General features: G+C 41.3%; 2 protein-coding genes across 4 annotated transcripts in view; one reads left to right on the top strand and one right to left on the bottom strand.

Annotated features, from left to right (window-relative positions):
- The window catches only part of col14a1b (collagen, type XIV, alpha 1b), a 175,906-nt gene that overhangs the window by 5,184 nt on the left and 157,210 nt on the right, over positions 1–13,512 (bottom strand). For both annotated transcript variants that reach the window (XM_082520442.1, XM_082520443.1), the window contains exons 39-48: positions 7,360–7,455; positions 7,217–7,270; positions 5,966–6,019; positions 5,187–5,240; positions 4,867–4,938; positions 3,019–3,054; positions 2,488–2,554; positions 2,215–2,403; positions 1,873–1,950; positions 1,089–1,244 (exon numbers count right to left, since the gene is read on the bottom strand). In XM_082520442.1, the coding sequence (XP_082376568.1) occupies positions 1,089–1,244; positions 1,873–1,950; positions 2,215–2,403; positions 2,488–2,554; positions 3,019–3,054; positions 4,867–4,938; positions 5,187–5,240; positions 5,966–6,019; positions 7,217–7,270; positions 7,360–7,455 (856 nt within the window). The remainder of the gene's footprint in view (positions 1–1,088; positions 1,245–1,872; positions 1,951–2,214; positions 2,404–2,487; positions 2,555–3,018; positions 3,055–4,866; positions 4,939–5,186; positions 5,241–5,965; positions 6,020–7,216; positions 7,271–7,359; positions 7,456–13,512) is intronic.
- LOC309698129 (uncharacterized protein) lies at positions 9,988–13,065 on the top strand. Of its 2 annotated transcripts, XM_082520445.1 has the most exons (7): positions 9,988–10,044; positions 10,165–10,445; positions 10,995–11,114; positions 11,219–11,338; positions 11,428–11,552; positions 11,874–11,986; positions 12,696–13,065. In XM_082520445.1, exons 2-7 carry the CDS (start codon positions 10,292–10,294, stop codon positions 12,820–12,822), a joined length of 759 nt encoding a protein of 252 aa, XP_082376571.1. In that variant the 5' UTR covers positions 9,988–10,044; positions 10,165–10,291; the 3' UTR covers positions 12,823–13,065. The 2 variants fall into 2 exon arrangements, with proteins under 2 accessions (XP_082376571.1, XP_082376570.1); XM_082520444.1 differs by having other exon boundaries at positions 9,994–10,445.

Here is a 13,512-nt window from a genome sequence, read left to right as displayed (position 1 = left end):
GCTGCATCGAGTCTGTTTTCTGAGCCCAGTGCGCTGCATGATATTTGAAATTGTACAAAATGTAAAAATCACACACTGAAGATGAATTTCTGTGTTTGTGAAACTGAATCCTGCATCTTAGCTGTGAGTGTATCTGAACGTGTTTCACCTTCAGATACACTGAGTGTGGGTGGATGACTTTATGTGAAGCACTAAATGTATAAAGGCTCATTTACACCATGAAGGCTGCTCTCACAGACCGGCACAGACTGATTGTTAAGGTGGAATTAAGAAATAAGTGTCTAAAGTTCTTAGAACATGTTTAGCGCCACCTTGTGGCCGGACGTCACTTTTTTCTTAAATTCAGCTTCATGAGGTTTTAAATTTCTGTCAGTTTTTGAAAGCAGGGTTCCAGAGTGTAAATGAACCTTTATACACGCAGTGTTTCATGCCCACTTCTGTGACATGCACTCTGTTTAACTCAGTGGCAGCTTTTCAGTGTGAAAATGAACCACAAGAACTGAACATCTGTCCTCATGCCTTCAGTCCAAGTACAATCAGCAGTGAAATGTTTTCATGCTCAGTTAAAAAGTTTCTTCTGTTCACATATTTGAACAAACATGCAGGTTTGTCTCATTACAGCCTCTTCAGTCTGTGGCTGTAATTACACAACAGTCACGGTGGAGGCTGCTGCTTTAATCATGTGGTTGACAACAAGAGCTCCAGAGCAAAGAGCTCCAGAGCAAAGAGCTCCAGGGCAAAGAGCTCCAGGGCAAAGAGCTCCAGGGCAAAGAGCTCCAGGGCAAAGAGCTCCAGAGCAAAGAGCTCCAGGGCAAAGAGCTCCAGGGCAAAGAGCTCCAGAGCAAAGAGCTCCAGAGCAAAGAGCTCCAGAGCAAAGAGCTCCAGGGCAAAGAGCTCCAGAGCAAAGAGCTCCAGAGCAAAGAGCTCCAGGGCAAAGAGCTCCAGAGCAAAGAGCTCCAGGGCAAAGATCTCAGTATTTTCCTTTGATGAAAAACTCCAGAGAAAGCAGCACGATTAAAAACTACCAGAATTAGAGTCTTGATAACACCGGTGGATCATAGTTTCCTCATATTTCTGAGACTACGTACCTCCAACATTGTAGCCCACACAGGAGTTCTGATCACAGTAACCCGGAGGCCCCTGGGGGCCGATGGGTCCGGGGGCTCCGGGCCGACCGGGTACTCCGGGATTTCCAGGTCGTCCTGAGGGTCCAGAGCTACCTGGTCTGCCCTGTCCCTGGGGACCTGGGAGGAAGAGGATGAAGAGTTTAGAAAACAAAACTGAATGTTAGAATTACAGAATCACTCTGTGGTCAAACTCATCATCAGTCATAAGAACCCCGACTGTGAGCCCGAAGTTATCACAACATGTGTTTGTGTTTTCTCCTGCGTTCTGTCAGTCAGAGGACAGAAAAACACTGTGCAGCTATCAAAGTGATTATTTTAATGGTTTTATGGTCAGAGTCGAGTAGTTAAAGTACTTCCAGACGTTTCCAGGTAATAAATGTTTAAGACATTTTTAAATGGCACTCAGAATTAACTTAATAACATCTCAACAACTAAAACTATAGAAAAATTATATCAACTATTTAATTTTAGAGACAATTTGTTCACATTTTTTGGTTCAGTTCAGAAAAACAACAACAACACTAGTACTAATACTAATAATAAAAATAATAATCTTACCATGTCAGTTAAGACATTTGATAAAAAATTATATTTTCTGTTGAATTTGTGGATTTTACAACATCTTAATGATCCATGTGAAACATGTGAAACATTTTTTCTTTTACTAATCAGACAATCGTGTTCAGGACTTTCTTCACTGCATCACTGGGATGGTTCAGAAAGGCTTAGCAGGAAAATAAGTTACCAGGTGGTCCTGGAGGTCCTCTGGGTCCTTGTACACCCACACCTGGAGATCCCTTATCACCCTTCTCTCCTGGTTGTCCTGGAAACACACAACAGAAATAAATACTGCTTAAATTTCTACATTTTGTGTCATTCCATACAGATACACTGTAACATGGAGAAAGTCAGGAAGTTCGACCTTTCCTGCACATTTCTGACTTTTTATTTATTTTTTGCTGTTAGACTGAACCATCGTTTGCAGTTCAAAATAATTTTGTATTTATTTTATACTGGGCCGTGTGGCAGCCCCTCAGTTCACACTGATTTAAACAGTAACAGAGTTTTACTGTTTTGTTAAACTTGCCTCTTTCTCCTGGTTGCCCATTCTGTCCATTTTGTCCTGGGAAGCCTGGTCTGCCTGGGGGTCCCTGTTCTCCCTGTGGTCCTGGGGGTCCTTCTCGACCAGGCTCTCCCGGTGGTCCGGGAACTGTGCGGATTGACACCGGAGGACTCGGCACGTGGTTCAGGATGCTGTTGTAGCGCGCCATGTGGCCTGAAAACAGTTCAGGTCAAACATTATTAGTATTATTATTATTATTATTATTAACAAATAAAGGTTTGGGGTTTTTTAACTCACTTTGGATCAGCTGCTCACAGACCTGTCGGGCAATGGCCTGAACTGATGCTGTCGACTGGAGATCTCCCTGAAAAAACACACGATGTTCATATAAAACACACGTAGTTATGTGCGAGTGTTTTTAAATGATTCATATTCTGCGTTTTATGAAGGCGCTACAGACTCAAATTATTAGGACTGAAATTCACTCATAAATCTGCAGATTTGTTTCGTTTCTTTTTCAGCTGCTAGTGTCAAATTTTTAGTTACAGCAAATTTAAAGTAAATTTATTTTATGAAACTCAAATACACACATATTATATTTACTTATTGGATGATGTTGATATTTCATTATTGTAATCAACGAAGGAAACAGTGACTAATGTTTACTGCATAGTAATAAAACATATATTAATATATATTATTATACTGTTTGTGTGTCCTTGAGTTTGACATTGCTGCTGCAACACAACAATATATCTCAATGTGCAGGTCAGCAGACAGGACGTTTGTGACTGGGGGGAAGTAATAACATGAAGACAGAGAGCTTACCCGTTCACCTTTCTCTCCCTTAGTTCCAGCAGGTCCCTGCAAGAGAAACGAATTCATGAAAAACCAGGAAAAAACCTCCAAACTTGTGAAGCATCGAACACAAGATGAAGCAGGTGATTCTCTCGTCAGGGCAGCATGTTGATCATCTTGCTGTCCTGATTAAACTGCAGCCTGCTTGTTTTTGTCATTTATTTAAAATGTTGGAAATCTTTATCTATATGAATAATAACTAAAACATAATTTCAAATGTTTATACTTTTCAGCGTTGACATGTCTCAGAGGGAAACAGACACGTCCTAAATCGAGGGGATTAGATTTCAGGAACGTGTCGAGACCAGCGAGAGGCCTACGGCCTACAGGACTGTGATGGTGGTACGTTTGTCGGGAACGTTCCCTCTCAGAGTCTGGAGCAAATCTACAAGAAACATCGTTAAAAGCTTCAAATGTGTCGACACGAAACAGAGAATATGAATATTTGTGCAGCGCTGTCACTTAACGCCGTGTTTATAATAATAACGAAACAGACAAACATCCAGTAAGAACAGAGGAACAAACACATAATAAACCAACTTCGATGGAGCTGCTGTGACCTCGGTGCTTCTTTCTAATACAAAACTTTCACTGAATGATGTTTATCGAGGTGAGAAAGTGTTAAAAAATACAACCCAGAATGTAGTATTTATGGAAACAGTGTTAATACCCAAAACTTGAACTACTGTATATTTTACTAAATTCTCATTACGAATCTGCCAGCATGAGGTAAAGAGCTGATGAGGCCTTTCTGCAGGCCACCCATGCATCTGTAATTACATGCTTATAAAGATTTTATCACAGTGATGAATAATCATTTGTCAGCAGATTGTATCACCGCCCACAGAGTCCAGTGTTTTCTTTGTTGCTGCACTTCGAATGTGATTTACTCTCCATGAAGTTTTCACATAATCAGGAATAAATACGAAAGCAGCGAGCGCTCACACACCTCTGTTTACAGTGGCTGAAGTAGAAACCAGCACAGCAAATGGACTGCAGACAAAGGTTTACATGCACAGCCTGCATACTGATCAGCGACTCTGCAAACAGCTGGAGATCAAACTGAGACACTTTGCTGCGTTTTGCATGAAGCTGCTGTCCCACCTGTTTCTCCTTTAGTCTGATTTAAATGCTTGAAACTCTTTGAATTTTTAGTTTATTTCCACTGCTGGCAAAATATTTTAACACATTGCAACAACGACACTGTGGGGCTGAAACATTAAGGCTATGCATAAGTGCAGTTCCTCTTCTGAACACTAGAGGCAGGCTCCAAAAGCTTCCACATTCACAGCAGAAATAAACACGTTTAAGTGAGAACAAAATGACTTTGAGTGAACTGTGACTCCTGCCACTGAGTCATCGCAGCAACATAACACAAGTCCTGATGTAGAAACAGAATGAGAGAAAGAGGAGCCGTCAGCACCAGTGATGGATCTGTTCACTCAAGCGTTTACCCAGAAGGATAACGACACTGCCAGCCTCTGAGAGAAAGAAAGAAGGATTTGTGTTGGCCATTTGAAAGGCTGAGGTGAAGGCTCAAACAGCACTTTTCTGTTGACATAAACACAAAACACTGAGCTCCACATATCAGTGAATGTGTCAAACAGCTTCTAGAGCTTCAGACTGGACAGGAAGCTGTTAACCTCTTTGACAGACGCTCACCTCGCTGCACTCTGCTGCCTCCTGCGTCTCTGTTCACATGCAGCAGCTCATGCTCATAAAACAAATGATGGCGTTCCTTCTAAGAGCTAAAAACCCCGCCCACCCCGGCCAGTTTGGTTAATGGGGACAGGCAGCTCCACTCATTGACAGACTCACCGGTGGGCCCAGCTCTCCCTGCTTTCCTGGAGGGCCTGTACTTCCTGGGGATCCTGGAGCTCCCGGAGTTCCCTGAAGAAATCAAAAGCAATTTTTAATTATATTATTTGAATTATTATAAAGTTGTTCCTGTTGTACACGCCTGACTGAGCTTATTAGCCCTGCCCAGCTTGACCCAGTTCCATCATTATCACCTAAAGTCACAGTTTTAATTAAACTTTACATTTAAGTGCCTAACAGAGAAGCTGCAGGCATTGCATGCACATATATCCTCCTCTGAATCCTCCAAAACATTGACAAAAACAGCAACAGTGACTTACGATGGTTCCTGGGGGGCCCTGTGTGCCTGGGGGGCCATCTTTGCCTGGCAGTCCCTGAGAAGGTGAAAGTAGATGTTATAATAAAAAAGGATTAAAGAGTTCCTCCGATGACTTTGACCCAGCAGCTGTGTCTCGCTCTTTCCAGCCTTGGCTGTGATGCTGACTCTACTGTGGCCAGAGGGGGGCGCTGCAGGGCCACAGATGCTGCTTCACTCTGTAAGGGTCTTTTTGTTCATTTGACAGCAGCTCGACTGTCTCCCTTTTTCAACCTCTGGACTTTTTAGGAAACTTTTATCTTTCTTCTGTTTTCTTTTCCACTCGTCCTTCCGTGGAGCCATGCCGTGCATTAACATGTCATTTTCTAAAGCATCGCACCTCTTTTGTACTTCATTGTTGCTCCTGCCCCAAATTAACATATTTAAAATCAATCCAATGCCTCAAATTCAACATCTGATATGTAATTTGTCTTAAATTTGCAGATCAGTTTATAGAATTGTACATAATCTCATTCTATTCAGGTATTATATAACTTAATATAATCTAGAAAAAAACAAAAGTAGTACAATGACAGTAGAGACAGTTTACAGATATAACAGTGTTACTACAGTAGTACTCATATGAACAGTATCAGAGGTGAAGATGATAAAATATCTACATTACAGGTTATATTGTTCATATTAGTATTTGACAACATCCCAGTGGTTTACTGACTGTTAATATTTGTAGTATCAACAAACTTGTCAAACAGCTGCATTATTAGTGTGTCTGTTATGACTCACTCTGGGTCCTGGAGGTCCTTCCCTCCCTGGACCTCCGGGTGTTCCAGGAACCCCCTGAAACAGCACGAGGAGAGCAGAGGTCACTGCAGGTCACGTTCACACCAGCCCTAAACCTCAACATGCATCAAGATCAGTGTCTGTAACTCATTATATGTGAGTGGGCCTGTGATGCAGCTCTGGATGCACGATTCCTAAATACCTCCTAAGAGAAGAGTACTCACAGGTGCTCCCATGACACGGACTTTTACTCTTAGGGACACTTTTAGGCTGCATTCACACTGCAGGTCTTAATGATCAAATCCGATCTTTTTGTCTGCTTGTTCACACTACAAATAAAATGCGACAGCAAACGCGCTCCTGTGTGAACCCTCAACGCGGCCGCATGTGCAAAAGAAGACACACAACGCGCTCTGTTCAGACCCAGACCAACAGTATTGTGTGACTGATTAATGTAAAGACTTGTTTCAGACTTTATCTTTCCCAATTTTGTTTGTTATTTACATTTGGCCTAATAATGATCCTTATTGCTGCTTCAAAGGATAGCTGCAGATTTCTGTCAGAATCTGCAGATTATACAGATAAAATGTTCACGTTTCTCCAACGTTGTCTTCCCAACAGTTTCACTGACATCTACGCTGGATGGCCAGGAAGCGTTCGCGATGTCTTCTCCGGCGCTGATAATTGTCGTCTGTCTTGTGTCAGTGACGTAAAAGACGGATTTAATGCGACATGACCATCAAACAGCAGTCGCTTTCTAAAACATCAGATATGTATCAGATTCAGGACCACATACGAAAGTGACCCAGGTCAGATTTGTGCCGTTCACACTGTCACACCATGATGGGATGTGGGTCACATGGGGTCAAAATAGTCGGATTTGATGCGCTTTCGCCTGCAGTGTGAACGTAGCCTTAGTCTGAGGATATGAAGTCCTGTACCTGCGTTTTATTCGAGGTCGACACAACATGACAGACATCGGGATGAAAGGAGGTTAAACACTCGCAGAGAGTGAAGGATTTTAGAAGTGATGTGGAAGTCTCCTTCTTTCCTAAGTAACAGGTAATTCCACCTCACAGTCTAAATTTGATCTTTATTATCTCTCTAAATAATTTATATTCAATTATGAAAGCACAGTAATGTGTTTAAGCATCACTTCATGTAAAGAAATGAGAAGCTGAGTGTTGGTATCGTACTCAGAGTGCAATGAGAGCTATGATCTGTCAGTATATAAAAGCTGATCACTATTATTACCTGAGTTCCTTGCTGTCCCACATCACCTTTCTGACCTCTCTCTCCAGGACTGCCCTGCAGGCACAACGACACACTTTAAATCAAAGATTAAGGAAAAAAGTAACAAAAAAGACTAAAAGGTTGTTGAAAACTGTATAACCCACCGGGGGTCCAATAATGGAGCGTCCACTGGGTCCTTGCCGTCCTGGGGGTCCCTGAGGTCCTGGAAGACCCGTATCTCCAACAGGACCAGTTGGTCCCTAAAGAGAGCAGGACAGAGAAAGTTGAAGCTAATGTGCTAAAAACACGGATGTGATGTAGGCAAACGTGCAGGTTTGGATATTCTGAGGTGGTGATGGTGGCTTTAACTGGTCATGTGGGACACTTTCCCAGAGATTTACTGGTTATCAGGTGACCCATGAACCAACTGACCAACCACAGGGTGGCCGGAGCCAATCCAAGATCCAAGAAGGTGAGACACGCCACACACAGCAGCTCTAATCATTTTCAAATACGTGCATGCATCAGTGTACAGTAACATTCACCCCTCAGCTACAATGGCTGCTGGATTTTACACAAACCTGGAAAGCAGACTTTGATTAAACAGGGAGCGTTGTATTTATCAGGCTGGATAAAAAGGCTTTGCATCATTTCATTATTTAATTACTTAATTCTGCCTTTATAGTGATTTGATTAAGTTCACTATATTTTGTGCATTATTACGTTTCTGTGTTACCTAAACCTCAAAACACACCACATAACCGATCTAGTTATAATATCTGTGTGGGAAATGAGCTCAGGCTGGTAGAGTCACAAACAGTGGAAGCAGTGAGCTGAATCAGTTTCAGTGCTTTAACTGAAATAATAACACGTCTAACTCCACCAACAACGAGTCCTGCTGTCTGAGAAGACGGCTTCAAATACTCGGGAGGAAATCAGTTTGTGAGTTCATAGAGGAGGAAGTAGGTTTATGATCAGCTACGTGATACGTTTCAGTCACAAAGTCACTACAAACATGTGAAAGTTCAAACTAGACATTAATCCAGTCCGAGGTTATTTAAAGACTCCTTATTAAAGATGAAGCGTAGTTTGGTGTATTTCCCTCATAATGATCAGAACGTGATCTGTGCAAGCAGACGAACATTAAAAGTTACTGATCAAAGGTCAGAGACGCCTCGTTTGTGAACAGTCTGTTTTTTCCCTTTGGTTTAATAATCTTGTTAAATATTTCTTAGATTTGTGTTTTCTGTAAAATTTAGGGCTGATTAGTGAACTTTGTTGTTTGCAGCATTAATGTTTGCTCAGCTCTGAAGCAAATAATAAACAACACAGAGCACCTGTATAAAAAAGCCCAAAGCCGACTGTACTTCCTCAGGAGGCTGAGGTCTTTTAACATCTGCAGGAAGCTCCTGAGGATGTTTTACCAGTCGGTGGTTGCTGGAGTACTTTTCTATGCTGTGGTGTGCTGGGGGAGCAGCACAGCAAAGAAGGACTCATCCAGGCTGGAGAAACTGATCAGGAGGGCTAGCTCTGTGGTCGGCATGAAGCTGGACACTCTGGTGACAGTGGCAGAGAAAAGGACATTAAAGAAACTGCTGGACATTATGGACAATGCTGGGCATCCTCTGCACATGGCCATAAACAATCAGAAGAGTCTGTTCAGTGACAGGTTGCTTCTCCCCAAGACAAGAACTAACAGACTTAAAAACTCCTTTGTCCCACACGCCATCAGACTGTTTAACTCCTCTCTGGAGGGGAGAGGGAGGGGAAACAGGAGGACAAAGGAGGGGGGAACAACTAAGCTGTAGTGCCTCTGCACCTCACTGTACAATACCTTGTGCAATACTTTTGTAAATAGTCAACAGTGCAATAGACTCAATACTTGAAATGTGCAATTCACTTGTATTTTTATTTTTTATTCCTATTTATTCTATTTATCCCCTTTGTATATTTTATTTATATTTGTCTCTGTATTTATATGTGTGTGTGTGTGTGTGTGTGTGTGTGTGTGTGTGTGTGTGTGTGTGTGTGTGTGTGTGTGTGTGTGTGTGTGTATATATATATATATATATATAACAATTCTGTAACTGTAACTTCGGTCGTTGCTGTGCTTTTTGGAAGTCGAATTTCCCAGAGGAACCCACCCAAGGGATTAATAAAGTTCTATCTTATCTTATCTCTTATCTTAAAAATGCTTTTACTTTGTAACTGGCTTTTCTAACATGGGAAATGTTACAGCTACAGAATATTTCTACAGGTCAAAACTCAACCGAAAAACTAAGAAAACCTGGACACTGGCCCTGCAGAGGGCGGAGCCTAATGTTTTGTTGTTTCCAAATGTTTGTTGATGAGCATGACTATGGTCTGTCATAATGAGGTTACTAAAAAGATTAGATGTGCGTGCCTGGTACAAAACTGATGACATTGGTGAATTAATATTATTAATATTCAATCATTCCAATTATTAAAAGGACTCCCTGAATAATCCTGCTTTCACAATTATTACATTTATTATCATTTCCTCAATTATCACAACCTATTTTTAATTGTTCCTGTGTAGTACTCCGTGTCTTTAGATTTTAGTGAAATGCAGAGTTACAGTGTAAGTACGTCCGGCTGGATCGTCCACGTCATTCAGCCATTTCCTCCATATGTGCCACATGACCTTCAAACTGTTTCTTATTGGTCTATGAAACTTCTTCAGCTCCATTTTTTATCTTTTATCTCATGGTGTCAAATGAGGACATGAGTGAGGCACATTCATATCATCACATCTGTCAGTGGAGAAACAGCACGTACAGACTCGAACACATTGGCCTTTTTACTGCACGCCAGCATCTCTTTCTCTAGTTTGTTTTGTTTTAGCTGTTGCTGTTTCATACATTTAGAAGCAAACATGAACAAAAACAACACTTTTATAATTCCAAATCATTAAAAATCAAATATCTGTGTTTATGGTTTCCTGCCAGAGCTTCCTCTCGACATCCTGTTCAAACCTTTTCAGCTCGACACAGAACTGACAGCAGCATCAGAGACACATAACTGACAGCTCTGCTGCACTGAAAACTGAGTCTGCTGGAAGCCGCACACCTTGAAATGTCTTCCCACATTTACGAGGATCCAGATTTGACCATTAAATTTAAATATGGAAACCGAGACGACAGAGAGGAGAGACTGGAGAGAGAAGTCGACATCTACGAGACTTCGGACGTCTACGCAGACCAGAAGGCTCGTTCAACACGACACGGAGGTAAGAATCACAAGAATCAAGACGTCCATGCTAGATATAAAAGTGCAGTATTAACTGTGGGCTGATCATACTTTATATGAAACACTAGCATTTTCTTTTAAAACCAACCAGTTTGCAAAGCTGCCTGAAAGCAGAGATATGGCAGTGACACTGAAAAGTATCAGTAAAATGCCTGAAATAATTTCAGGAAATTTTAATAGATGTTGTTGGTTTATTTATTCGATCAGGAGAGACGATTTGTAACATGCTAGCTTGCTTGGAGCCGTGACGTCCTTGTTGCTCCGAGACATTTGTGGTAGAGTAACAGCAGCTTGTTAGATGAGGTTAGCCTTCTCTTCTCCTCGCTCAGGTAGTAATGAACCAAAAGCAGCTAGCTAACACCTGTTAGCATCTCCCCTCATGTTAGACAGTGTTTGGTGGCTGCTTGCTGCAGTAGGTGTCGTGGTGTTTTCACTAATATCAAATGTTTTCATCTCATCTGTTCAGATAAACTGAAGGAGGAACTTAAAATGTGTTTAATCCAACTGTGTCTTCTGCTTCACGTTGTAGAAGCGCACACTCAGTATCACCTCCCAGCAGCCCGACGAGACCAGTTCAGAGTTCCTGCCCTGATACTGGGTCTACTGTGTCTCCTGTTGGTAGCGGGGCTTACAGTCTTCTACAAATTCTGTGAGGACTCACATTTATTTAAATAACATGGTCAAAAGGTCAAAGCCTTCAGCAGCTGATTTGTATTTACATCCTGAACTGTCTCGTTTTATGGTTTTCATGAGATGTGGAGCTGACGTCCGAGAATCAGAAGCTGACGTCCGAGAATCAGAAGCTGACGTCGGATCTGGAAAGGATGAACTGCCAGTTTGGAAACAACAACCAAACACAGGCGAACACCACAGGTGAGAAACATCTCAAACTGACTCTTATTAAACTGTTATTACATGATTTGAAACTGGACCTTGTGTTGACGATGTGTTGTTTCTTAAAGAATGGAAAAGATTTGAGTGCAGCTGTTACTACATTTCTACTGAGAGGAAAAACTGGAGTGAGAGCAGGAAAGACTGTGAGAGGAGAGGAGCAGATCTGCTGGTGATAAAGACCAGGAGCAAACATGTAAGTGTGTCATAACTGTTAACTTAAGATACTAAATGTGTGATATACGTGATGTTGTTGTCAGAGCTCAGTCGTCCATGAATGATTTAAATATGTGCGGCGGTACATGTGATATGTTTTTGTGTCTCTCGTTGCTGTTCAGTGTTTTCTGTTTAAATATGGAATCTCTAAATCAATAATTATGAGTAAGATCTTCATGTTGGTTATTTTTTGGATTAGTAAAAATTAACAAAATGAAAAAAACCTGAAACATGAATCTACTCCTATAGAAACTGGAATGAGACGAAAAACTAATCATTCCTGTTTCTGACAAACTATCAGGAATTTTTCAGAGAGCTGAATAAACGTGGAGACTTCTGGATCGGTCTGGAGAGAAAGGGAAAGCGCTGGTCAACGACGTGGGAGTGGGTGGACGGATCACCACTAGCACATACGTGAGAAATTTAATTTAGAGTTTATAAAATTGTGATCTATCTCCTGGATAAAAGCTATGGGCGTTTTCACATATGAACTCTGAACACTGTCACAGAATCAGGACGGGACGCTTTTTCCATGTAGCACAGAACAGGAGAGAGTTTGTCAGGTCAGCTTGTGTTGAAGTCTGTGGGAAAATGTCCTTCAGCTGCAGTGATCCAAGTCCTCATGAACACTTTTCTATGAGTCCATGGTCTCAGTTTAAGATTTACTGGATGGTGATCTTCATTTAATCATTTATTCTCCTGTTAATGCTCAAAGCAGGTGATAAAGCAGGTACGCTTTAGTGGGAGGGGACTGTGTGGTTACCAAGGTGACTGATGAGTATGAGATGTTCCTGGATTTAAAGGTCAGATCCTCAGGAGGCTTTAAAAACACGGCTTTGTAACTAACCGGTGATGTCACAGTGGCAACGTCCATCTTTTATTTACAGTATATGGTTCTCATGCGTCCTGCATCATTTTGCATAGAAAAGTTCAGAGCTGCAGTTCATGTGTGAAAACTGCATAACTGGTAATAATGGGAATACTGGGAAGACAAATGGAAGTTAAATAGTTCAGCAGGAGAATATGTTGATGTGTGTTTCTAAGCACTGCTAAGAGCTCTCTGCAAAGTACTCTGTGGTGTTTTCAGGGTTTTACCTGTAACAACTTTGTACTTGTTCAACAGAGGCTGGAATCCAGTTGCAAAATTAGATCCTGAGGATGACTTCAAAGTATTTATGGATCTACAAGGAACATGGAACTACACCAACACTGGATCGAAACACTGGATCTGTGAGAGGGACATCTACTGAGAGTTTGCTGGTCACCTCTCAGTCTGACATGTGTAACATGTAACTGCACTGTATCAGATTTAAACCTTACCAAGGATTTTAATAGAGAAACTGAAGTCCCAGTACAGCTGTGTGAAGGTAAAACTGACATAATGGTGTTCTGACCTTTATGTTTTACTGAAAAGTCAACAAAAGTCTGTTGTTGTGAAATCCCAGACTGAAAACCACAGAACTTTAATAATCAGGGATTATGTATAAAATGTCAGTGAGTCCTAAACTGTTTCATACATTTATTAAACTCCTTGAATTAAAGCTGAAAGTCTGAACTTCAATCACACCTGATTTGTTAGATTTAAAATACGCGATGGTGGCGTTCAGAGGCGAGAGGACCGACACTGTAACTGTTCAAATAAGAACTTGAGCTCATTCCATATTTCCTCTGAATCTGGATGCAGTGGCATTTTTTTCTTCTCTACTTAAAAAGGATTGAAATACACAAAACAATGTGTGAAAGTCTAATCAACCAGAAATAAACACGCGTCTCCTCTGGTGGTCAGTTTTCAGTCAACATTGTCAGTTTATGTCAGTTTCTATTCTTTTATTGTGATTTGCATTGCTCTGTCTTTTTGTTGCATTTTAGTTCATTAACTATTACTGTACATGTTAACTGTTGAGTGTGTTTTGCACTGTCCCCTAACTTTGCAGTGCTGA

Source organism: Aulonocara stuartgranti (assembly GCF_965226115.1).
Source record: "Aulonocara stuartgranti genome assembly, chromosome: 22".
Lineage (NCBI taxonomy): Eukaryota > Metazoa > Chordata > Actinopteri > Cichliformes > Cichlidae > Aulonocara > Aulonocara stuartgranti.
The sequence above is the reverse complement of the archived record's forward strand: the minus strand, read 5'-3'. Positions and strand labels throughout refer to the sequence as shown.

Coding starts and splice junctions, on each gene's coding strand:
- LOC309698129 (XM_082520445.1), top strand. CDS start 10,292: ATGTCTTCCCACATTTACGAGGATCCAGATTTGACCATTAAATTTAAA. Junction 11,115..11,218: donor TACAGTCTTCTACAAATTCT/GTGAGGACTCAC, acceptor GGTTTTCATGAG/ATGTGGAGCTGACGTCCGAG. Junction 11,987..12,695: donor GGATCACCACTAGCACATAC/GTGAGAAATTTA, acceptor CTTGTTCAACAG/AGGCTGGAATCCAGTTGCAA.